The 26,332-nt window shown below is 38.8% G+C and overlaps 2 protein-coding genes across 3 annotated transcripts in view; both read left to right on the top strand.

Annotated features, from left to right (window-relative positions):
* The first annotated feature begins 120 nt into the window (after nucleotides 1-120).
* LOC137221710 (bromodomain-containing protein 8-like) lies at nucleotides 121-9,564 on the top strand. The gene is made up of 7 exons (XM_067731859.1): nucleotides 121-2,370; nucleotides 3,225-3,494; nucleotides 4,340-4,497; nucleotides 6,930-7,019; nucleotides 7,118-7,186; nucleotides 8,422-8,599; nucleotides 9,169-9,564. Exons 1-7 carry the CDS (start codon nucleotides 1,975-1,977, stop codon nucleotides 9,217-9,219), a joined length of 1,212 nt encoding a protein of 403 aa, XP_067587960.1. The 5' UTR covers nucleotides 121-1,974; the 3' UTR covers nucleotides 9,220-9,564.
* A 101-nt stretch (nucleotides 9,565-9,665) lies between these two features.
* The window catches only part of NME5 (NME/NM23 family member 5), a 36,396-nt gene continuing 19,729 nt past the window's right edge, over nucleotides 9,666-26,332 (top strand). Inside the window, exons 1-5 of one of the 2 annotated variants that reach the window (XM_067731861.1) lie at nucleotides 9,666-9,980; nucleotides 10,169-10,290; nucleotides 10,398-10,572; nucleotides 17,031-17,236; nucleotides 17,902-18,002. In XM_067731861.1, the coding sequence (XP_067587962.1) occupies nucleotides 10,444-10,572; nucleotides 17,031-17,236; nucleotides 17,902-18,002 (436 nt within the window). In that variant the 5' untranslated portion in view covers nucleotides 9,666-9,980; nucleotides 10,169-10,290; nucleotides 10,398-10,443. The remainder of the gene's footprint in view (nucleotides 9,981-10,168; nucleotides 10,291-10,397; nucleotides 10,573-17,030; nucleotides 17,237-17,901; nucleotides 18,003-26,332) is intronic. The other variant, XM_067731862.1, reaches the window with a different exon arrangement.

Genomic DNA, 26,332 nt, shown 5'->3' with positions numbered 1-26,332 from the left:
GTGTTCTTTGAGTGTGTGAATGTGTGTGTGAAACTTGTGATTTCTTCTGTATAGAAACTTTCGTCATTTGTGGGAACGAGATTGTTGGGGGGAAAGTGGTTTTATAATATGAACTGTTCTACTACAGGTCAGAGAAGGTAAGTAACCAAGATTGAGTTTATAATGTTTAAAAGTACTGCATTGTGCTGTAAGTACTGCCTTATTCAGCCTTTCTTCAATGTTTGGTAAAACTTAAGGTTTTCAGAGTTCTCTGTTTATGTCATTGCTTAAAGAAGATTAAAGCATGGATATAGGTAGCATCTTTATCCTCGGCATTTGTTTTACTTATACTGTCTTTGCACATGGTATTTCTTGAATAGTATATTATTATTCCTTTCTGTGTGTAGGGTTCTTGTGTATTTTAGAATTCATAACATTACTATTTGAAGGCTAAACTCCGTTATCAAGTTTATCACCTGAGTTTATTCCAACTTCTGTTACTAAATAAAAACTAAATCAGTGACGTGAACTAGTGAGCTTTTTATTAAAAAGAGATGGAGATTAATAGGGTATTGTCTAGTATTTTGAGCCTTCTTGAGAAAGATATAGAACTTTATGATTGGAAGTCACGGATCTTTTTGGCTTAAGTAAAACTATAAAGCTTGCTAGGATCCTAAGGAAGTAGAAGATACCGTCTTTGTGAGTGATAGTTCAATCAATCCAGGAGTTAGAAAATTAAATACAATTACAGTACATTCCCAAAGCAGTCTGCAAACATGCATGTGATATAAGCAACGGAGCCCTAAAAGTTGGAGAAGTTTGTGGAGGAAGAGGTCCATTAAAGGACGTAGATTTTGGGTTGGTAGAGAATGTGATTTACAAGCTTAGCAAGCTAAATTAAGGTATAGGCATCTGAGGTGGGGGAAATAAGGAGACTAATGTAATTAGGAATCATATTAAAGAATAGTGAATTACAGGTACCAGGCTAAGGGGACAAAATAGAGCTTGATTTATGGAGGGCTTTGAGTGACAGATTGAGAAATTTGAGGTGATAGCTATTGTAAAGCATTGAATAGGGAGACTATTCAGAGCAGGTTGGATTAAGAATAGAGAAACTGACCAGGAGGCTATCACATTTATTCAGATGTAAAGGATGGGCATTAAGAAAAATTATTGTGGAAGAAAATTGGCAAGTGGACTTGTTTACTGAATATAAGAGAAGAAAGAGTCAAAATAGGACTAAGAAAATAGTGTTGATGATCGGCATAAGGAATTTGGGGAGAAGCAATTATTGGGAGATGTTCAGAAAGAAAAGTGATTTTAGTTTTATAAGTGTTGAGTTGAAGGAGATGGTAGGGCACCTAAGGGAGTTGACCTTTGGGTACATGGAGAAATGATACCAGAATGCATATAAAAAGTAAAGGTGGAGAGATTTGGAAGCCACCTTAATAAAGATCAAAGTTGGAACCTCAAAGTAGCTACATTTTTTTAAGGACATATTAAGGAAGCAGAGGCCCAAACAAGAACATAGAAGATGGATGTATTAAAGTAGTAAAAGGGAGAGGATGAAGGACTAAGAAAACCAGGAATGCAGTGTACTGAAAGCAAGGAAAGATATTTTTAAAACTTGATTTGCAGTTCTCTTTCTGAGAAGTGAGAGCTGGATATGACCAGAAGGATGCCACAGGTATCTTAGTATGCATTGAGGATTTAATGGTTGATAGGTTAAAAATGTCTGTATGCTGAGGAAAAGATCCCTTGTCCATCAAAATTGTTGCCTTGCAGTTGAGTTTAAGGGTGGTTTGGGATAGAGGCATTCATTTCAGCTAGCAGTGCTCCAGTTTTTTCTCTTTTAGAGTATGAGGAAATCTAACAGCAAATAATTATTGGGTGATAATTCTATTATACTGCTTGACATAGGGCTTTTTCTTTATTCCCAATGACGGATCACTTTTTCTCTTGATGTCTCCCTTCAGCTAGTTTTTACTCTTCCTAATGTTGAGTCGAAAAAAATTTCTGACCCCTTATCTTTCTACCAAAATTGGGAGATGGAAATGCCTTAGGAATACTGATTTGAGTGAATTTAATGCATTTTTTTCTGTGTATTTACAGATGAGGCATGAATGGGTTTGGTTGGATTCTGAACAAGACTATCCCAATGACTCTGAGTTGAGCAACGATTGCAGGTCACTCTTCAGCTCATGGGACTCCAGTTTGGATCTTGATTTGGGCAGCTGGAGGGAAACTGAGGAGCCAGGGGCTGAGGAACTAGAGGAAAGCAGCCCAGGGAGAGAACCTCGTGAGCTGCTTGTGGGGGACGGTGGCAGTGAGGAATCTCAGGAAGAGGCGGAGCAAGTCAGCCGCCAGAACCTCCTCCACTTTATCTCTGAGGTAATGGGGAGCCATTATTTCCAAAGGTGGGAAGAATCTCAACTTCCTAAGAGAATGTTTACCCATATATCTACCGCTCTCATTATTGTTCACTAAAATATAAGGTCCACATAGGCGGGAACTGAGTTCATTTCTGTGTCTCCAGCACTTGGTGCTGATACAAAACATGTGCCAAATATGTACTTTTTGACTGAATGTTCTAAGATCCCAGTCATTAGGAGCCTGATCAGAGGAAGTGGGATTTCTGTATATAGGCCTGTCTTTAGGAGTATCCTTGTAATTCATTCTTTCAGAGTCATGGGAGGTGACACTTGCCCAAACTCCCCTTGACGCTTATAATGTTAAGACTTCCAGGCAATATTTTGCAGTGTTCATATTTCCCTAGTGAAGGGCTGAGGACCAGAAATAAAGAGTTGGACAGAGAGTTTATATTTATGTGGCAACTCTACATATTCAGTAGAACCTAGGTCAAGACCAGCAAGAATCTGGTCTTGCCAGTTGTTCACATATTGCCAATTCTATCTGCATTGTTTGTGGCAGACAAAGTTTTCAGCAGTTTTTTAGACAGTCGTTACCAGTTGATTTGAGTTGACACTTGAGGTGAAAAATTAGAACATAAGCTCCTTGAGGCAAGAATCATGTCTATCTTGTTTACTGTTAGATCCCAACCAATTAGCCCAGTACCTGTGTATATAAGATATTTGATAAATTTAAAATGACTGAATGAATCAATTAACCCTTACCATCTCAAACTTAGTCACAGTGGTAGTAGTGTTGTGATGTGGCATTATTGATATGTAGATGATGATTTCCACTGGTGTTCTTATACATCTAACAGTAAACTATGATTGCAGGTAGTCTATTTAATGGAGCCGTTGTGCATTAGCAAAAAAGAATCAGGTGAAGGCTGCTCCCCTTCATCTGGCACCAGACAACAAGAGGCGAGGGGAATTGAAGCTACTGAAGGAGAGGGGGAGCCCTGCAAAGAGCCTGAAGAGCTTTCAGCCAAGGTAGACCCCTTGGTAACTGAGAAGTCATTACTGGGAGAAAATGGAAGGCCAGAGGTGGCTCCACCTCCCTCAGATATTTGGGCACTTCAGGAACAACCCACAGCGAGTGCAGAGGTAAGTGAATAACTTAAACCAGCTGTCTGATCAGTCCTCTGCCCAAAGAGGCAGGCAGAATGGTTAGAGAACATAGGCTAACTCCAGAGAGTTCAGTTACCTGGGTCTAAATCCTGGTTTTAGCATCAGTTAGCTGTGTAGGCTTAGGCAGGTTAGTGAACTTTTTTTTTTTTTTTTTTTGCGGTATGTGGGCCTCTCACTGTTGTGGCCTCTCCTGTTGTGGAGCACAGGCTCCAGACGTGCAGGCCCATCAGCCATGGCTCACGGGCCCAGCCGCTCCGCGGCTTGTGGGATCCTCATGGACCGGGGCATGAACCCGTGTCCCCTGCATCGGCAGGCGGACTCTCAACCACTGCGCCACCAGGGAAGCCCTAGTGAACATTTTAGAACCTCAGTTTTCTCTGCTGAAATGGAATAATAGTGCTCTACCTTACAGGTGTACTGTGAGTTTTAAATGAGATAATTCATGTGCAGCACTTAGCATAGTCCCTGGCTCATAGTAAGCAATCAGTAAAATTTAGAATACCGTTATCATTAATATCATCTGGCCAGCTAGACTAGTTAGCTCCAGGGCCACAAGTAATAATGACAGTTTTAAAAGAAAACAACATCTATCTATAATAGAGTATATTGCTTTTTCATTTTTTCTTGGGATACAGAGTCAGAGTTCTCTAAGAATTCTTTGTCTTAGGTCTAGTTAAGTCACCTTTCTCCAACTTATTCTATAGCTTTATATAACTGGCCTATTCTTACCTTAAGATCAGCCTTCATTTACCCCATGCAAGAAAAATTACCTTGATAGTAAATCTCTTTCTAAACTTTCCTTTGTTTCCTGGCATTCCCAGGGGGAGGTTCAGCAAGAATCCAAAGAGCAGGACCAGAGTGAAGGGTATGTGTCAGAGATGGAAGACCAGCATTCTTCAGGTGAGTGTGATGATAGCTTCAGCATCCAGGAGACTCCTCTGGTGGATATCCTTTTCAGCCATGCTACCTCCTCAAAGCTGTAAGTATAGACTTTTATCCCATGTTGTTAGGATTAATACTTTTACATCTGTTTACGCCTACTTGAATTTGTTGCCACGGGCATTGATTACTTTTGTAAATTGAAAAGTAGAGAATTAGAGCTCGAAAACACTAGTAATATAATTAAATATAATTTTACTGTATAAATAGCAGTCTATATGCTTTCATCTTATAAAACAAGACTGTTTTATCAACATTAAGAATCTCTTTCATAAGTAATCCTTCTCTCTGTATTTATTCAGGAAACGTTGCTGAGTCAGATTGTCACTCAAGTCTACTATTATACAAACTATACTTTTAAAAATACTAAAACATCTCCTACTAACTTGAAATTAAAAATTATTTTTAAGTTATTATCGCCCTTGTTCCTTTTTCACACATCTTGGGAAATTGTTTATATAATTATCTGATTTTAACATAAATAACTATGGGGCCAGAGGTCACATTTTAGAATCTTAATTTTTTTCAGTAAAGTGAATTTCTTTTTAAATCAGAAAAACAAAGTTATTTTTGTTATGTAACAAATAGTTCATTTTCTGGGCCTAGTTTTGTGTCTAAGTATTGAGAGAAGATAGTATGAACTGTTTTTTTTTCTTTGATGTATCCCAGATCCACCCACATTATCTGTGGGGAGGCAAACCAGTAATTATTTTAGCCTTCTTTTGTTTAAGGTATACAACTGAGCCATGCATATATATTTTTGTAAATAGCAGATTACAAATTTTTGTTACACAAATAGAATACAGCTAAAAACCTAGCTTGTTGAAGAATCGCTTCCTTTGCTTTTCTATAACTCCGTTTGTGAGTATGAGCAGATGGCATATGATGACTATCCCCAAAACGGGAAATCTTTAATAATCTGGGATGTTTTATCTCATGACATTTCAGCATCTTGAAACGCAAACACCACACTCTTATCTTAGAATTTAGGTTAAACATGAAATCTTTATTAGAAAGCAGTAGATATTAGTAATTGAGTCTGCTTGGCTAGATAGCTTAAGGGGAGATAGGCATTTGAGTTCTTGTGCTATCACTAGGGAACCTTAAAACTACTTTGAAAGATAGACATTCCCTAGGCCCCTCTTTTCTGGCTTCTTCCTTAGTCTGTACTGACTCTCAGGAGTAAAGTAGAACCTTTGGAGTACCAGTCTAAGTGCATATCCTTTCCACTCCCACACTTTCACTTGTAGTTGCTTGGCATGCATTTCCAAATAGATGGAAATAAAGGTAAGCAAGGGATTGTTTCTTAAAATATTGCAAAGGTGATTGATTATGAAGTTACAAAACCTATTGTAGTACCTTTCACGTAATGGAAACAATAAATACCTGTTCTGTGGCTATATGAACAAAATTGCATCAGTACCAAGGACCTATTGTTTATTCTGACTGACTGATCAGAGACAAAGGAAGAGGTTTGCTTTGGGCTTTAAGTCCCTTGTTCTTATAGGGTTCTGGGCTTAAGGAAAAATTGATTTTTGTGGTATGTAATTTAGATACAGGTGAGATAGTGCATCATGAAAATGAATAGTTATGTGGAGCTGTTCAAATTGGAGAATGATAAGGTATGAGTTGTGCTCAAATGGATGCACACAATGTGGTACATAAAGCAAAATGAGGGTGTGAAACCTTAGGTGTGAAGAGAGCCTATTTAGAGAGAATAATGCAGTGTATAAAGTGTGAAGTGTAACATGATGTTTAACTTTGGGGTAAATAGAAAACTTGCCAACTGGGAAAATTATAAAATGAAATAAAACATTGAGCAGTTGCACCTCTAAAGAAAAACTAAATAAATTAGGCAGTTTAGCCCAGAGAAGGAAGGACCATGAGGAGAAATGGATTTTTCTTGGTATTTTAAAGATTACTATACAGAGGAGAGTGAAAAGGAAAAGTATTTAAATTGTATAGCATTCAGATGAAGTGTAAGAGAATTCCTTGGGATATGAAACCAAGTATTTTTTCCTCTGGAAGTATGGGAGAGATACTTCTTAATGTGGCATATTTCTGCATAAAAAAACAGGACCAGATTCATTTATCAAATACTTATTTGAGCACCTAGTATGTACCAGGAACTTGGGAGACATCAGTGAACAAAGACTACTTTTATAGACCAGTTCTTTAAAGTCACAGGTGCTAAAGGGCAAATCAGCAAGATTCCAAAAGGCAAAGGCAGTTGCCTATTTTTAGTACACTTTACAAGAATTTAACCACTTCATTTGATAATACTGATCAGTAAGAGAATATTTATAGAGTCTGGGGTCCTTTATGAAAGCATGTTTTCATTCCTGTGGTGTTATTTCCTTCAGATGTTAACTAGGAGCACTATGTGTTGAGGAAACCTTATCAAGCATCTAGGGGGAACAGAATACCATTTGTGAAGTTACTGTTTGTTTTCTGCTCTGCTTTATCCTATAGGTCTGATCTAGGCCATAGTGACCCTGTTCAGGATCACTTGCTATTTAAGAAGACTCTCCTGCCAGTCTGGAAGATGATAGCCAGTCACAGGTAGGACTCCAAGCCACTCTTGGTATTCACAGCCACTCTTCTCATTTAGGGTGACTTTCCAGGGTTTCTTCATCCTCTCTGGGTTTGTCCCTTAACAGGTTCAGCAGTCTGTTTCTGAAGCCTGTGTCAGAAAGGCAGGCCCCAGGATACAAGGATGTGGTGAAAAGGTCAGTGGAAATGGGGTCAAGAAAGGTTGGTTGCTTTTATATCTGTCTTTTCATACTTTATTTCACATCTGTTAGATTATTTATTTCATTTACATTACTTAAGCTCAAGATATATTTTACAGCTGAACAAGTTTATAAAGTTATGGTAAGGTAAGCTCAGTCCTCATTTGAGAATATAGGGAACAAAAGGATAAAGAGGCTTTTATCAGTATTGACTTTTAAGTAGTATGATCCATTTATTATAATCTTACATTTGCCTTTGGTAGTTTTTGGCACTGTTATTTCAGAGCAAAACTTTAAAAGGAACACTGTATTCATTCAGGCAGTTATAGGTATGCTAAGGCAAAGATGGTAATCCAAATGGATGTTATAAACACTGGTTGATTGCAGTATTTTGGATTTTTATAGCATAGTTCATCTAAGATGCTGTCATAAACCAGTGTGTGTTAGTAGTGTATAAAAGATCAGAAAAGAACCTTTGGAGACAGACTCCTTAATTCTGTAGATGAGGAAACTAAGACTCAGAGGTGGTCATGACTTGTCTGTGATCAACAGTGAATAGCAGAGCTAGAACTAAACCCCAGAGTCTTACCTCCCAGTTCAGTCCTCTTTCTACGCTGCTGTGCCGCCTTTTATATACCCACTCTCTGTGTTGCATTATATAATATTTACCTTAATATTCACTTGATTCTCTTTTCATCTCCATGAAAGAAGAAAAAAAACCTCTGAGCTTTTGATGATACAGTAAAAACAGTTGATTAAATACGTAGTATATGACTACACATTGTAAACAATCGGTCAGTAACTACCCTGTGACAAACTGATCATTGGAGCTCTTTATAACTTTGATACCTCCAATTGTAAAGTGAAATGGCTGGGCCTGTGGGCTCTGGAGTCAGGCTGTTTCTGAATTGGAAACTAAGCTGTGTGACTTTGGGCAAGTACCTAACTTCTTTGATTTCAGGTTCCTCATTGCCAATTGTGACAATGGTACCTACCATATAGGTTTATTGAGAGGATCAAGTGAGTTCATATAGAAAGTATCTAGCATAGCACTTGGCTTATTGTAAGCAGTCGTATGTTAGCTGCTATTGCTATTTTATTATCTGATGGGGATTGTTATCTTTACTACTGTTTTCATTAAGAGCTGGTTAGTTCTTCAGGAGAGCATGTTAGGTCACCACATGTTCCACATGAAGGTTTGATTTCCTCTGGTTTCTCTTGGCCACCTGTAGACCCATGGACTTAACTAGCCTGAAAAGGAACCTGTCTAAGGGACGTATTCGCACCGTGGCTCAGTTCCAGAGGGACCTGATGCTGATGTTCCAGAATGCTGTGATGTACAATGACTCTGATCATCAGGTGTACCGTATGGCTGTGGAGATGCAGCGAGAAGTCTTGGAACAGATTCAGGTACTGTAGGTAGAGAGCTGCAAGAAAAAGGAATGTAGTTTCTGGAATCTGATTTTAGAAAGTCTGTGAGAATAAGGGTGGTGTTGAAGTGACCTTGCGTTCCCAGAGTTTATGTTCAGAGGTGATTCAAGGACCTGACGGACTGACATTGTACCTGCTGGTTTGGAAAACTCTGAGCCTCTGTGGGACCAGCTTTAATAGATAGTGAAATAAAATAGTCTAGGAAGGCAGGCAGCAGTGAAGAGCTCTTAAGAGACCTGGGGATAGATAAATAATGGGCGCATCTGCTTCCAGAGCCTCAAGTCAGAGGGCTGAACATGCAAACCAGAGGCTGGAGTCACTGTCCATTTTTTGGTTGCTGTACCTGTTGGTATTAATATATGTTCACATTGTCCCATCTATAGAAGGTAAGATATGGTAGCCAGAAGAAGACATTTGAGGGTTTCTTTTCTGGGCAGCTTCTTACTTTAAAGAAAAAAAGTGTAGTTGAATCTCTGCGGAGAAAGAAATAAAACTGCTTTCAAACCTCCATAAAGATTCATAGCTTGTTGTCTGCCTTGACCCTGTAGGTGCTGAGTATTTGGTTAGATGAAAGAAGAGTCTTAAATAGTCTGGAATGAGAACTAACCAGCCCCATGGATGATGGAAAACCTATTTTGCTAACTTGGAGCTGCTACCCTGAACTTTTCTGGAATTTGGATCTTTCATTGAGACTCTGACCTAGAGAAGATCCCAGTACTTGTTTACCATTTCTCTGTTTTCTTTTCCAATAAGAATAATGCCTTAACTTACAACCAAAGAATTAAAGGTGCCCGTGGACATAATACAAAGAAAACACAGAAAGCTGAGATTTGGGGTTATGCCATATGTATTGCCCATGTCTTTGTTTCATAGGCTTAATTTAGAGGTAAATAGATGAAACTTCTTTTACTGCTCTTTAAATAAATGTTATTTCACAAGTCAAAGATTGCCTTTTAATGTTTACAGAAGCTGGGAATAGAGGGGATAGCATTATCTGGTGAAATAAGGAAGGTATTTAACGTGGGTTTTCTTACATACACTGTCTGGGAGGGGCTGGGGTAGGATGAGGGAAAATGTGTATGATTTGTCTCATCATTTATAAAGTGGAGATAATTGAAGTGTCCTTCGAATGGCTAGGAGGATGAAGTAAGATAAATTATGAGGAAAATGTTAGAAAACGTCTATTGCTTTTAAGATGTGCAAGGGGAATAAAAATGCCTGTGGCTGGTTCCCTTTCTTGAGCTAGCCAAGGGCTGCCAAGCGCTCTGCTGGAATTGGGCCTCTGCAGCCACCGTCTCTAAGCTGGGTTTCCGGTCTCCTAGCAACAACATGTGGTGACTCTCCAGGAGCCCGGGCTGAGGTGAGTGCCCAGTTGAGGGTCGGATTCGGAAGGAATCTGGGGGTGCAGCCCACAGAGGGTCAGGGATTCTCCTTTCCAACCGGGCCTGACGCTAAGCTTCCCCGGGGGGCGGAGGGGGGGGGGCGGGGTGGTGCGGGCCGGTGAGCGGCGCGGAGGGTTGCAGACCTAGTCTCCTCCTGGGTCCCAAGGGTCTAGGCTTTCGCCTTGCTCCTTGGTCTCTCCACCTCCATGAAAGTGCTTAGGAAAACCCACCGCAGGACTTAGAAGCAGAGTAGAAATCGTATTATTGAGACGCTTCTTGTTGAAAAAGGTATGACAGTTTCCAGCTTTATAAATTAATAAAATTAAGCACCTGATAATGCTCTTTAGTCACAATTACATTAAATTTGGGTTGGTGGGGGGTGCCTGTCATTACAGTTGATACCAGTCAAGAATCTCTTAAATTGTACACTGAAAAGCCAGAATGGAGCTATCAATGTCCCCACCTCAGATCTATGTAGAAAAGACTCTGGCCATTATCAAACCAGATATTGTTGACAAAGAGGAGGAGATACAAGATATTATTCTCAGATCTGGATTCACCATTGTTCAGGTAACTTCTGGGCAGGATCATCATGTTTTTTTTCTCTCTAGTGAATTAGGCTTTTCCTCCTTAGCTTTTAACTAAAATAGAATTTAAAATTCACTTAAGTAGAAGATATATTTGGAAACTCTTCTTAGGCATAGGGTTATATCCCTAAACTGTTATTTTAGATTACCTTATTTTTTAAAATTAATTTATTATTATTTATTTTTATTTTGGGCTGCATTGGGTCTTTGTTGCTGCACACGGGCTTTCTCTAGTTGCAGTGAGCAGGGGCTACTCTTTGTCGCAGTGCGTGGGCTTCTCATTGCGGTGGCTCCTCTTGTTGCGGAGCACAGGCTCTGGGCACGCAGGCTTCAGTAGTTGTGGCTTGTGGGCTCTAGAGCACAGGCTCAGTAGTTGTGGCGCACGGGCCTAGTTGCTCCGCGGCATGTGGGATCTTCCCCGACCAGGGCTCGAACCTGTGACCCCTGCCTTGGCAGGCGGATTCTTAACCACTGCGCCACCAGGGAAGTCCAAGATTACCTTTGATTTTACCTTTTAAAAATGTTTATGTAAATGTGTCAGCCCATTTAGATCCTTAGTATTTAGCATGAAATTTAGGTTTATTCTTATAAGTATAAAAGCTATATGTGATAATATTACAAAAGTTTTTTCACATTTCAAAAGGATATAAAATGAGAAGTAAAATTTCTTTTTCTTCCATCTCTCCTCTCCCAGCTCAAGTCCTAAACTCCAGAGAGAGGCAACCACTTAACACTTTCCTGTTCTTCCAGGATTTTTTTTATGCATTTACAAACATTTTTCCCCCATAAAGTAGGACAGTCCCCTTCCCTTGACCCCCTTTACAGAGTCCCTCAGATAGCATTCCAGATCATTACATGTGAATCTGTCTCATTCTTCCTAACTTCTGTGTAATACTCTTCTGTACAGATGAGCCACAGTCTATTTACTTGGTCTTCTCTTGACTGTTCGGTGTTTTTACGCGCAGGCTCAGCGGCCGTGGCTCACGGGCCCAGCCGATCCGTGGCATGTGGGATCTTCCCAGACTGGGGCACGAACCCGGGTCCCCTGCATCGGCAGGCGGACTCTCAAACACTGCGCCACCAGGGAAGCCCCTGTTGGATGTTTTTTTGGTTGGTTTTTTTTTTTCCAGTTATTTACAAACTTTTAATGTTTTAAGCCTTATACTTGTTCTGCAGTTGATAGTTTTGAAAATGAATATAGAGTGTTGTTAAACATTATCAAATTTAAAAAAACTTAAATAGAATGGAATTTTTTTTAAACATCTTTATTGGAGTATAATTGCTTTACAATGGTGTGTTAGTGTCTGCTTTATAACAAAGTGAATCAGCTATACATATACATATATCCCCATATCTCCTCCCTCTTGCATCTTTCTCCCATCCTCCCTATCCCACCCCTCTAGGTCACAGAGCACTGAGCTGATCTCCCTGTGCTATGCAGCTGCTTCCCACTAGCTATCTGTTTTACATTTGGTAGTGTATATATGTCCATGCCACTCTCTCACTTCGACCCAACTTACCCTTTCCCCTCCCCATGTCCTCAAGTCCATTCTCTATGTCTGCGTCTTTAAAATGGAATATTTTTAATCTTCCTTTTTTCTCTACCATCCTTATTTGAAATTTCAGTTTTTTATTCTCTAATAAATATACAGTGTCATATTGCCTATTGAATCTTTTAGAAAATAGAAAAAGGAGAAAACTCGGGCTTCCCTGGTGGCTCAGTGGTTAAGAATCCACCTGCCAATGCAGGGGACATGGGTTTGAGCCCTGGTCCGGGAAGATCCCACGTGCTGCGGAGCCACTAAACCCATGCGACACAACTACTGAGCCTGCACTCTAGAGCCCGCGAGCCCCAACTACTGAGCCCACGAGCCACAACTACTGAAGTCCGTGTGCCTAGAGCCTGTGCTCCGCAACAAGAGAAGCCACCGCAGTGAGAAGCCCATGCACTGCAAAGAAGCATAGCCCCCACTCGCCGCAGCTAGAGAAAGCCCATGTGCAGCAATGAAGACCCAACACAGACATAAATAAATAAATAAATTTACTTAAAAAAAAATAAAGTCTAGGTACCGTAAAGGAAAAGATTGATAAAAGTATAAATATAGGGGCTTCCCTGGTGGCGCAGTGGTTGAGAGTCCGCCTGCTGATGCAGGGGACATGGGTTCGTGCCCCGGTCCGGGGAGATCCCACATGCCGTGGAGCGGCTGGGTCCGTGAGCCATGGCCGCTGAGCCTGTGCGTCCGGAACCTGTGCTCCGCAACGGGAGAGGCCACAACAGTGAGAGGCCCGCGTACCGCAAAAAAAAAAAAAAGTATAAATATAAAAAACTTGCACATGGCCAAATAAACATAATAAGCAAAGTCAAAACACAAATGACAAGACTTGGGAAGAAGATTTGTAATTCATATCACAAAGGCTAATCTCCCTAGTATATAAAAAGCTGCTAGAACAGGATAAAAATTCAGTTGAAAATGGGCAGTACATGTGGATGGTCACAGAAAAAGAAAAACAAATGCTTTTGAAACATAGGAAAAGATGCTCAATCTCTAAGCAGAAATAAAGCAGATTAAAATGACACTGAGATACCATCTGGCAAGAATATAAAAGTAAATGACATAACCCCTATGGAAGGGGATCTGGCAGTTATCTATCAGTATTACAGATGCATATACCCTTAAACCCAGCAGTACTCTTCTGGGAATCTCTCCTATAACCCATGTATTAATATGAAGTGACCTATATCTAGGTTATTTTTTGCAGCATTATTTATTTACAGGCAAAAGATTGAAAACAACCCAGCATTAGAAGATTGGTTAAATTGACCCTGGCGAGCCACCAAATTGAATACTATGCAACTAATTATAAACCCCTCTGTGTCCTTTTATGGAAAAAAGCAAGATGCAGAACAATGTGTAGCTACTTTCTATGATAGAAAGAGAAAAAGTAATATACATGTTTGCCGGTATTTGCAAAATGAAACTAGGAGATAAATAACCATTAAAAAATGGTTGCATATTGAGGGCGAGGAAGAACAGGCTGGGTTAGGACAGGGATGGGAATGAGATTTTTCATATAAACCTTTTTATATTGCTTTGAATTTTTTAGCCCTGTAAGTATATTACTCATTAATTTGAGAAAGAAACAAAGTATACAAATAATATAAAGTTTCCAATTTGTCTTTTAAATCCATATTTTGAAAAGAATTAGTGAAAAACTTAATAATTAAGGAGTTAATGATAACTATAAATTACAACAGTGTTAGAAAAAAAAACTTAGTGTAAATGCTAATATTTAACACTTTCCCTAGTCAGCAAGAAGTTTCAAACCAAAGAACGCCTTGGTATATTGTATGCTTCTTTTTTGTTTTAATTGTGATAAAATATACACAACATAAAATTTACCTTTTTAACCATGTTTAAGCGTACATTTCAGGGGAATTAAGTACCTTCACACTGTTGTGCAGCCATCACCACTATCCATCTCTAGAACTTTTTCGTCATCTCAAACTGAAACTCTGTACCCATTAAACACTAACTACCTGTTCAGCCCTCTCCTTACCCCTGGTAACTACTATTCTACTTTCTGTCTCTATGACTTTGCTATTCCAGGTGTCTCATGTCAGTGGAATCATTTGTCCTTTGTACTGTATGCTTTAAAAGTAGGCTCTATTATAGGTGGGAGTTCCTTGAACTTGAGGCTTTCTTGTTCCATCTAGGAAAAAACTCCTAAAATATGATGTATTCTTTCAGTAGGTGGCAGCCTTTCCTGTGTTACAAACTAATAACTCCTCTTTGTGAAAATATTTGTTGTTGATTTCTATTCATTTTTTGGCCGCAGCTGCGGGATCTTAGTTCCCCTACCAGGGATTGAACCCATGCCCTTGGCAGTGAAAGCACAGACTCCTAACCACTGGACTGCCAGGGAATTCCCTCTTTGTGAAAATATTAATCTAAATTTCAAAAAAGTTTATCTAATTTTAAAGCAACTGATGGAATCACTGATTCAGTATCAACTTTAGTTTAAGATGAGCCCTTAATTTTTAAAATTACGCTGCATTAGCTAGCATACCTGCAGAATATAGCTTTCCTTGCTTGTTAAGGGGTATAATGGCAGATAAGGGCTTACAGTGCAGGAAAAAAAACACTCAAATCAATATGCATAAGAATCACAAATACTGGCATATCTTAATTTTAAATAATAGAATCAAGGATTATACTAAATCAGGCACTGTTATAACTTCTCAAATTTCTTCTATTTCTTGACTGTATGAATTTTAATATGAGAATAGATGTCAGCACCTTTTTTTTTTTTTTTTTTACAGTACTGTAACTGATCCTTGACTAGTGAGAATGTTATGTTTGTCCAGTAGAGCCTGTTCATAGCATTGCTGACTTACCTAGTAAGCATCTCTACAAGATTCTTGCTCTGGGCAGTTTAGATCCCTCTCTACAAACCAAGCAATTTTATCAAGTTTCTGAAACTTGAAGACACATGATAGTTTTGGAAGGAACTTTAAGAGGTAGGTCACTTGGTAAAATTCACACTGTACTCTCAGGAAAATCTAACCCATTTTATTTTATTTAGTTAGTTAAATTTATTTATTTATTTATTTTTGGCTGCATTGGGCCTTCATTGCTGCGCTTGGGCTATTCTTTAGTCGCGGCGAGCGGGGGCTACTCTTTGTTGCAGTACACGGGCTTCTCATTGCAGTGGCTTCTCGGTGCAGAGCATGGGCTCTAGGCATGTGGGCTTCAGTAGTTGTGGCACACAGTCTCAGTAGTTGTGGCTCACGGGCTCTAGAGCGCAGGCTCAGTAGTTGTGGCGCACGGGCTTCGTTGCTCTGTGGCATGTGGGATCTTCCCAGACCAGGGCTCGAACCCATGTCTCCTGCATCGGCAGGCAGATTCTTAACCACTGCGCCACCAGGGAAGCCCTCTAACCCATTTTAGAAAGATAGATATCTGCCTTAATCTTGGAGATTTTTAGCCTTCCCCTAGTAATTTATCTCCATGTCTCATCATCCTTACTCCAGCAAGTTTTCCTTGATGTCTACTTTGAATCCCTGTATTCTATTTTGAGCCCTTTCCCTCCTGATCCACCTTTAGTGAATTTGATAAACAGTAGTAATGGAGTTATTTTTTAAAAAATGTACTCAAGGGACCTCCCTGGTGGCGCAGTGGTTAAGAACCCGCCTGCCGATGCAGGGGACATGGGTTCGAGCCCTGGTCTGGGAAGATCCCACATGCCACGGAGCAACTAAGCCCGTGCACCACAACTACTGAGCCTGCACTCTAGAGCCCGCGAGCCACAACTACTGAGCCCACCTGCCACAACTCCTGAAGCCCATGTGCCTAGAGCCTGTGCTTCTCAACAAGAGAAGCCACTGCAATGAGAAGCCCGTGCGTGGCGACAAAGAGTAACCCCCTCTTGCCACAACTAGAGAAAAGCCCGTGTGCAGCAACGAAGACCAAACGCAGCCAAAAATAAATAAATAAATGAGATATACTCAAATAGTTGCTCTTAGGGAAAATGTGATGCTTTCTAATTGGAAGAATGACTGACTCAGCTTCTGTGGTTTTTAAAATTTAATAATTAATTCATATAGTTTCTCATTTGTGAACAAAATTAACATTTATTTGTCCCAAACATTTCATATTCTTTCAAATTAACAAACTTAATGCTAACTGATCATTCTTAAGATCATAGTGAATCAACATATTTATGGCAGACCAGAATAAAGAATATACAACTTTCATGTTCAAGTGAAAAACTTGTTTACTGCATCATTATACTGCATACTATTTCTAAATATGTAGGAAAATATGTAGGAAAATTTCACAATGAATAGGAAAATATCACAAATAGATAGGGAAAGATGAATTTGGAATATTCTAAAGTCCAATTTTGTTACTTTTTTTTTTTTTTTTTTGCGGTACGCGGGTCTCTCACTGTTGTGGCCTCTCCTGTTGCGGAGCACAGGCTCCGGACGCGCAGGCTCAGCAGCCATGGCTCATGAGCCCAGCCACTCCGCGGCATGTGGGCTCTTCCCGGACTGGGGCACGAACCCGTGTCCCCTGCAGGCGGACTTTCAACCACTGCGCCACCAGGGAAGCCCCTCAATTTTGTTGCTTTATACAAAGTATGTATTAACAGAATATTGATGATTGGCGTGTTTTTACTTTAAGAAGGAGATATGATGAATTTGTCATTAACATACCATATGTTGAAAGAGGCTGCCCAACAGGAATAGTTTTTCTTAAGTAGGTTAAATAATTCTTATTTACAGCCTACATTTAACTTTCTTATCTTGCCCTTCGTTCATAATACAAAAATAAATCTCAAATTTGTGGTCAGATTGGTACTAATTTCAAGTTATTAATGACTGAATGAGGTATTATTGAACTGTCAATAATGCTTTTGTTGATTTTGTTTCTCTTTTAGAGAAGAAAACTGCGTCTCAGCCCTGAGCACTGTAGTAACTTTTATGTGGAACAGTATGGGAAAATGTTTTTCCCCAATTTAACAGCTTACATGAGTTCTGGACCACTTGTTGCCATGATATTAGCTAGATTTAAAGCCATCTCTTACTGGAAAGAACTCTTGGGACCAAGTAATAGCTTAGTAGCTAAGGAGACACACCCAGACAGGTAACTTTCCTGGGGGAGAAATGGAATCCAACTATGAAAATGAAAAAAAAAATCTGATTTCATTGTAATAGGAATTTCCTTTAATTTGAAAGTTTTCCTAAATAACCTGATTTTTTTTGGTGGTGGTGGAGGGCTGGGTGGGGGAGGTCCATTTTGTGTTTTAACTACTTAAATCTGTATTTTAATATCAAATACCACAAAAGGTCTCAGAGAATTTTGATTTATGGTCGACTAGCCTTATTTTTCTCTCATCCTTGAATTAAACTGCCACTGGTGTAGGATTTTTCTTGGGAAAATTGGTATGGTATTTTATAGAATATTGGTAACGCAGGACCAGAAACTCAGATTTTCAGCATTATCATTAATGTCTGGAAACCAGAGGGCATTGAGTTCTTGCACTTTGAAAATGCATTGCTTTTTCAGTTGTCACAAAACAACACCTCTTTTTCACCCAGGTAACTCTTATTTTTCCAGTGTATCCCTCCCACAGATTTAAATATACTTGACCCTCATGTAGATAGATTTATGCTTAAATTCAAAATAGATTAAGACCTCCATATGTGAGAAGTGGCGATGCTTCTGTAAAATTCCTAAATAGAATGCATATGTAAAAAGTAAAGAAAGCATGTCAGATTGGATGGTCATCATCTCTAACTTGCTTTTAGTCTAAGGGCAATTTATGGCACAGATGAGCTAAGGAATGCACTTCATGGAAGTAATGATTTTGCTGCAGCAGAAAGAGAAATGCGATTCATGTTTCCTGCAGGTGAGTTACAGATGAGTAATTAGTTGCATCTACTTGTTTGCTTTCTCTTTTATTTTGGAGATGAAGCTGGGAAGGAAGATAACAGGGTTTTTCTCCAGTATATTCTGTCATATTGTCAAATTGTAGTTACTTAACTTGAAGCCAAGAGTAGAAAACATTTTTCTCAGAACTAAATTGTGACCTCTAGGGAATATTTTGAGAAGAGTTTACTTTTTTTTCTTTCTTTTCTCTTGGGTTTTTCTTCTTCTGTGTTGTAATTCCTTTTAGTTATCCCTAAATGCATCAGTCAAATTTGTTACACTTGAAAAAGAATCTTCTTTGGAAATTATGACTGATTTGCCATTTTCTCTAACAGTTTACTGTTTGTCTAACAAACTCATGGTTTTATGAAATTAATAGTTCTCAGGCCCTCTTTTTGTTTCCAACCTGTTATGAAAGTTATAAACCTTTTATAAGTGGGTATAATAAGGAGCAGCACTGAGGTTTTTAGTTTATTTTCAGTAATATTTTTAGAGCAGAAAGGAGTTTTGGTGATTTTCATTATAAAGAAAAGTCTAAGCATTGGGCAATTTTGAATTTTTTTTGGTTTTTTTTTTTCCTCTAAGTAATTTAGACCTGTTCCTCAGTATTTTCTGCTGAAGATTTATTCAAAGAAAATTGAAAATTGTCTTGGAGATTTAAAAGTTCAGATTTTTGAACAAAAACTGTTTTAAAGATATCTGTACACAAAAAGGATTTGCCTACTACATACTTTATTTCTGTGACAGAAGTTTCTGTCGTATCCATCCCATTAAGATATTTTTTTCGTTGGAACTGTTCATTGTGGAATATTTACACAAAAGTAGATAGCATGGTATAATAAACTCCTAATGAACCCATCACCCAGCTTCAACAATTTTGGTCAGTCTTTTTTTTCTCTAATTGAAGTATAGTTGGTTTAGTTCAGTATTATTTCATCTATAACCCCTGCTCCTACTTTTCCTGCTTCCATATTATTTTGGAGCACGTCTTAAACATGAGATGTCTTTTTAATGTGGTAGATCTTTAGATTTAGTCCTACTAGTGAATTAGACTTTTCCTCCTTAGCTTTTAACTAAAATAGAGTTAAAAGCTTATTTATCTTAAGTAGAAGATATTTTTGGAAGCACTTCTTACTCATAGGGTTATATCTCTAAACTGTTACTTTAGATTGATTTTACCCATTAATTAATCCTCTAGATACAGTTAGACATTTGAGAAGCAGCAGTTGTAGGATAAAGATAAATGATTTATTACCTACTACCTTGCAGATCTCTTGCTATGAGAATGTGAAGTTCTTGAGAGAAAGTTCTCAGAGTTGATGATATGAGCTCCCTCTTGCTTAGCAGTCAGTCAGGAACTATATGCAAAACCCTATATGATGAGGAGTCACTAAAGCAAGTTACAAAGATATTCTAAAACATATTCCTAATCCTTGAAAAAGCTAGTGCTCTTCCCTTCCCTTTTAATAGGGATGGCTGATTCAAAGCTTTGCTATATTCCATTCATTCAACAAATTTATTGAGTTAACTACTGTGTGCCAGAAATACAAAGATGAATAAGATGTCTCTGCTCTTTTCAAGAAGACTCTATTTTAAAAGTCTATAAAAATAAATATACAATGCAGTATATAAATTATGCCATGAAAAAGCTTTTAAAAGTACATTGAAAGTTTATCTATGTAAGAAACATGAAAACCCTTTTTAGTTTCTCATTAATTCATCCAGCCCTATTGTCGAAAATCAGTTGGCCATAAATGTAAGAATCTAATTCTAGATTCTCAGTTCTGCTTCGTTGATCTTTATTGTCTATCCTTATGTCAGTACCATACAGTCTTAATTATTGTGGTTTCATAATAGATTTTGAAATCAGGTTAGTGGAAGTCCTCCAACTTCCAAATAATAAGTGGTCAGAGACAGATAATAAATGGTCAGCAAAAACAGAAACAAACAATCCAAAAATGAAGTTAAGGAAACAGTTTTATTCACAGTAGCATCAAAAATAAGATATTTAATAATAAATTTAACAAAAGAAGTGAAATTCTTGTGCACTGAAAAGCACAAAATGTTGCTGAGAGAAATTCAAGAATATCTAAATAAATAGACATCACTTGTTCCTGGAAGAGTCAATATTGTCAAGATGGCAGTTCTCTCCAAATTGATAAATTTAATACAATCCCTATAAAAGTCTATGAATGCTTTTATGTAGAAATTGACAAGCTGATTCTAAAATTTATATGGAATTGCAAAGGACCTAGAAGAGCTAAAACAATTCTGAAAACAAAGAACAAAGTTGGAGGACCTCCACTAACCTGATTTCAAAACCTATTATGAAACCACAATAATTAAGGCAGTATGGTCCTGACATAAGGGTAGACATAAAGATCAATGAAGCAGAAATGAGAATCTAGAATTAGATTCTTACATTTATGTACAATTGATGTTCGACAAAAGTATGTAGAAAATTTGATGGAGAGAGGGTGGGCTCTTCAACGAATGGTGCAGAGACAACTGGATATCCGCATGCAAAAACAAACAAAACAACTTAGACCCTTGGATCACACCACACACAAAATTTAACTCAACATGGATCATCAACCTAAACGTAAGAGCTAAAAACATCTAGAAGAAAATATAAAAAATCTTCATTACCTTGAGTTGGACAAAGCTCTTAAATATGACATCAAAAGTATGATCTATAAAGGAAAATATTGATAAATGGGACTACATTAAAATTCAAAGCTTTTCTTCTTTAAAAGCCATCATTAAGAGTATGAAAAGGGGACTTCCCTAGTGGCACAGTGGTTAAGAATCCACCTGACAATGCAGGGGACACGGGTTCTATCCCTGGTCCAGGAAGATCCCACATGCCATGGAGCAACTAACCCCGTGCACCACAACTACTGAACCTGCACGCTATAGCCCGTGAGCCACAAATACTGAGCCCATGTGAAGCCCACATGCCTAGAGCCCGTGCTCTGCAACAACAGAAGCCACTGCAATGAGAAGCATGTGCACCGCAGTGAAGAGTAGCACCCCGCTCGCCACAACTAAAGAAAACCCACACGCGGCAACGAAGACCCAATGCAGCCAAAAATAAATAAATAAATATATATATATATTTAAAAAGTATGAAAAGATAACGACAGACTGGGAGAAAATATTTGCAAATGATATATCAGGTAAAGCACTTGTATCCAGAATATATAAAGAACGTTTACAATTCAATACTAAGACAAACAACTGAATTAAAAACTGGGCAAAAGAATTGAATAGGCATTTCACAAAAGAAGATGAATGGCTAATAAGCACATGAAAAAGTGCTCAACGTAATCATCGGGGAAATGCAAATGAAACAATGAGATACCACCTGCATACCCACTAGAATGCTATAATCAATGGCAAGGGTATAGAGATACCGGCATTCTCCATACATTATTGTAAAATGGTACAGCCACTTTGGGAAACAGTTTGGTGATTTCTTAAAATGTTAACACATCCACGTGACATGTAACTCCACTACCAGTTCTACTCCTGGCAGCATGTACCCACACAAGAAAAATGAAAACGTAACTCTACTTAAACACATGTGAATATTCATGGTGGCATTATTTAATACAGCACCAAACTGGAAACAATCCAACTGTTCACCAATGGATAAACAGCATTTAGTATAGCCATACAGCCATACAATGGAATACTACTCAACAATTAAAAGGAACAGACTCCTGATACATGCTACAACATGGGTGAACCTCAAAACATTATGCAAAGTAGAAGAATCCAGGCACAAAAGACCATATATTATATGATCCATTTATCGGAAATGTCCAGAAAAGATGTTTTTAGAAAGAGAAAGAAGCTTCGTGGTTGCCAAGGGCTGGGGGTGGGAGTGGTAGTGGTGAATTGCAAATGAATACAAGGAAACCTTTTTGCGATGATGGAAGTTTTCTAAAACTGGACTGCGGTGAGGATCACACAATTATAAGTTTATTAAATAAGTTGTATAGGGGCTTCCCCGGTGGTGTAGTGGTTGGGAGTCCGCCTGCCAATGCAGGGGACACGGGTTCGTGCCCCGGTCCAAGAGGATCCCACATGCTGTGCAGCGGCTGGGCCCGTGAGCCGTGGTCGCTGGGCGTGTGCGTCCGGAGCCTGTGCTCCGCGACGGGAGAGGCCACAGCAGTGAGAGGCTCGCGTACCGCAAAAAAAATAAATAAAATAAGTTGTATACTTCAGTGGAAGAATTTCATGATAAGGGAATTATACCCCAATAAAACTTTAAAAAATAAAATTATAAAAAATAGATGAGGTTTCTGCTCCCATGGAGTTTATAGTTTAGTGTTCAAAAGATAGCCACTAAACAATAATTACCTATATAATTGCATAGTTATTATCTAAGAGTTGCATAGTTACTGTGTGGTAAGTACTATACGGCAATTAGAGGGTATCATGAGAGACTGGTAACAAGGCAGGCCCCACTGAGGAGTGACATTTTAGTTGAGATCCAAAGGATAAATAGTGGTTAACCAGAGAAAGGGAAGAACATTCTAGGAGAAGAACAGCAAGTGCTCAAGTGATGAGCAGGAAAGAATATGGGACGTGGCACATATATAAACTGAAAGATTTGGAGGAAGAGACACTAAGATGAGGTTGAAGAGGTAAATAGAGGACACATAGTGTAGTCAGTGGGCCAACGTATGGAATTCTGTCTTGAATATAAGTGCAGTAAGGAATCAATGAAGCGAGAAGCAAGAAGAACTACAGTCCTGCAGCCTGTGGAACAAAAACCACATTCACAGAAAGAAAAGATGAAAAGGCAGAGGGCTATGTACCAGATAAAGAAACAAGATAACACCCCAGAAAAGCAACTAAATGAAGTGGAGTTAGGCAACCTTCCAGAAAAAGAATTCAGAATAATAATAGTGAAGATGATCCAGGACCTCAGAAAAAGAATGGAGGCAAAGATCAAGAAGGCACGAGAAATGTTTAACAAAGACCTAGAAGAATTAAAGTACAAACAAACACAGATAAACAATACAATAACTGAAATGAAAACTACACTAGAAGGAATCAATAGCAGAATAACTGAGGCAGAAGAACGGATAAGTGACCTGGAAGAATGGTGGAATTCACTGCTGCGCAACAGAAGAAAGAAGAAAGAATGAAAAGAAATGAAGACAGCCTAAGAGACTTCTGGGACAACATTAAACACAACAACATTTGCATTATAGGGGTCCCAGAAGGGGAAGAGAGAGAGAAGGGACCCGAGAAAATATTTGAAGAGATTATAGTCAAAAACTTCCCTAACACGGGAAAGGAAATAGCCACCCAAGTCCAGGAAGCACAGAGAGTCCCATACAGGATAAACCCAAGGAGAAACACGCAGAGACACGTAGTAATCAAATTGGCAAAAATTAAAGACAATGAAAAATTATTGAAAGCAGCAAGGGAAAAACGACAAGTAACATACAAGGGAACTCCCATAAGGTTAAGGTGATTTCTCAGCAGAAACCCTACAAGCCAGAATGGAGTGGCATGATATACTTAAAGTGATGAAAGGGAAGAACCTACAACCAAGATTACTCTACCTGGCAAGGATCTCATTCATATTCTATGGAGAAATCAAAAGCTTTACAGACAAGCAAAAGCTAAGAGGATTCAGCATCACCAAACCAGCTCTACAACAAATGCTAAAGGAACTTCTCTAAGTGGGAAACCCAAGAGAAGAAAAGGACCTACAAAAACAAACCCAAAACAATTAAGAAAACGGTAATAGGAACATACATATTGATAATTACCTTAAACGTGAATGGATTAAACGCTCCAACCAAAAGATACAGGCTTGCTGAATGGATACAAAAACAAGACCCATATATATGCTGTCTACAAGATACCCACTTCAGACCTAGGGGCACATACAGACTGAAAGTGAGGGGATGGTAAAAGATATTCCATGCAAATGGAAATCAAAAGAAAGCTGGAGTAGCAATACTCATATCAGATAAAATAGACTTTAAAATAAAGAATGTTACAGGAGACAAGGAAGGACGCTATATAATGATCAAGGGATCAATCCAAGAAGAAGATATAACAATTATAAATGTATATGCACCCAACATAGGAGCACCTCAATACATAAGGCAACTGCTAACAGCTATAAAAGAGGAAATCGACAGTAACACAATAATAGTGGGGGACTTTAACACCTCACTTACACCAATGGACAGATCATCCAAACAGAAAATTAATAAGGAAACATAAGCTTTAAATGACACAATAGACCAGATAGATTTAATTGATATTTATAGGACATTCCATCCAAAAACAGCAGATTACACTTTCTTCTCAAGTGCACACGGAACATTCTCCAGGACGGATCACATCTTGGGTCACAAATCAAGCCTCAGCAAATTAAGAAAATTGAAATCATATCAAGCATCTTTTCTGACCACAACGCTATCATATTAGAAATCAGTTACAGGGAAAAAAATGTAAAAAACACAAACACATGGAGGCTAAACGATACGTTACTAAACAACCAAGAGATCACTGAAGAAATCAAAGAGGAAATCAAAAAATACCTAGAGACAAATGAGAATGAAAACACGACGATCCAAAACCTATGGGATGCAGCAAAAGCAGTTCTAAGAGGGAAGTTTATAGCTATACAAGCCTACCTCAAGAAACATCTCAAATAAACAATCTAACCTTATACCTAAAGGAACTAGAGAAAGAAGAACAAACAAAACCCAAAGTTAGCAGAAGCAGAGAAATCATAAAGATCAGAGCAGGGCTTCCCTGGTGGTGCAGTGGTTGAGAGTCTGCCTGCCGATGCAGGGAACATGGGTTCGTGACCCGGTCCGGGAAGATCCCACATTCTGCGGACTGGCTGGGCCTGTGTGCCATGGCCGCTGAGCCTGGGCGTCTGGAGCCTGTGCTCCACAGCAGGAGAGGCCACAACAGTGAGAGGCTGGCAAAAAAAAAAAAAAAAAAAATCAGAGCAGAAGTAAATGTAATAGAAACAAAGAAAACAATAGCAAAGATCAATAAAACTAAAAGCTGCTTCTTGAGAAGATAAACAAAATTGACAAGCCATTAGCCAGACTCATCAAGAAAAAGAGGTCGAGGACTCAATAAAATTAGAAATGAAAAAGGAGGTTACAACAGACACCACAGAAATACAAAGCATCCTAAGAGACTACTACAAGCAACTCTATGGCAATAAAATGGACAACCTGGAAGAAATGGACAAATTGTTAGAAAGGTATAACCTTCCAAGACTGAACCAGGAAGAAATAGAAAATATGAACAGACCAATAACAAGTAATGAAATAGAAACTGTGATTAAAAATCTTCCAACAGGGCTTCCCCGGTGGCACAGTGGTTGAGAGTCCGCCTGCTGATGCAGGGGACACAGGTTCGTGCCCCAGTCTGGGAAGATCCCACATGCCACGGAGCAGCTGGGCCTGTGAGCCATGGCCGCTGAGCCTGCTTGTCCTGAGCCTGCGCTCCGCAACGGGAGGGCCACAACAGTGAGAGGCCTGCATACCGCAAAAAAAAGAAAAAGAAAAAAAGAAAAATCTTCCAACAAACAAAAGTCCAGGACCAAATGGCTTCACAGGTGAATTCTATCAAACATTTAGAGAAGAGCTAACATCCGTCTCAAACTCTTCCAAAAAATTGCAGAGGAAGGAACACTGCCAAACTCATTCTATGAGGCCACCATCACCCTGATACCAAAACCAGACAAAGATAGTACAAAAAAAATTACAGACCAATATTACTCATGAATATAGATGCAAAAATCCTCAACAAAATACTAGCAAACAGAATCCAACAACTCATTAAAAGAATCATACACCATGTTCAAGCGGGATTTTTCTCAGGGATGCAAGAATTTTTCAATATACACAAATCAGTCATTGTGATACACCATATTAACAAATGGAAGAAGAAATACCATATGATCATCTCAATAGATGCAGAAAAAGCTTTTGACAAAATTCAACACCCATTTATGATAAAAACTCTCCAGAAAGTGGGCATAGAGGGAACCCACCTCAACATAATAAAGGCCATATACAACAAACCCACAGCAAACATCATTCTCAATGCTGAAAAACTGAAAGCATTTCCTCTAAGATCAGGAACAAGACAAGGATGTCCAATCTCACACTCTTATTCAACATAGTTTTGGAAGTCCTAACCATGGCAATCAGAGAAGAAAAAGAAATAAAAGAATTACAAATTGGAAAAGAAGAAGTAAAACAGATGACATGATACTATACAAATAGAATCCTAGAGATGCCACCA

This window comes from Pseudorca crassidens, chromosome 3 (genome assembly GCF_039906515.1).
Source record: "Pseudorca crassidens isolate mPseCra1 chromosome 3, mPseCra1.hap1, whole genome shotgun sequence".
Lineage (NCBI taxonomy): Eukaryota > Metazoa > Chordata > Mammalia > Artiodactyla > Delphinidae > Pseudorca > Pseudorca crassidens.
Note: the sequence above shows the minus strand (reverse complement) of the source record. Positions and strands in the feature narration are given on the sequence as shown.

Excerpts from the sequence above, each read along its gene's own strand:
- LOC137221710 (XM_067731859.1), top strand. The coding sequence starts at position 1,975 with ATGTTGAGTCGAAAAAAATTTCTGACCCCTTATCTTTCTACCAAAATT. Across the intron at positions 7,020-7,117 it reads AAGATGATAGCCAGTCACAG|GTTCAGCAGTCTGTTTCTGA; the intron begins GTAGGACTCCAA and ends GTCCCTTAACAG. Across the intron at positions 7,187-8,421 it reads TACAAGGATGTGGTGAAAAG|ACCCATGGACTTAACTAGCC; the intron begins GTCAGTGGAAAT and ends GGCCACCTGTAG.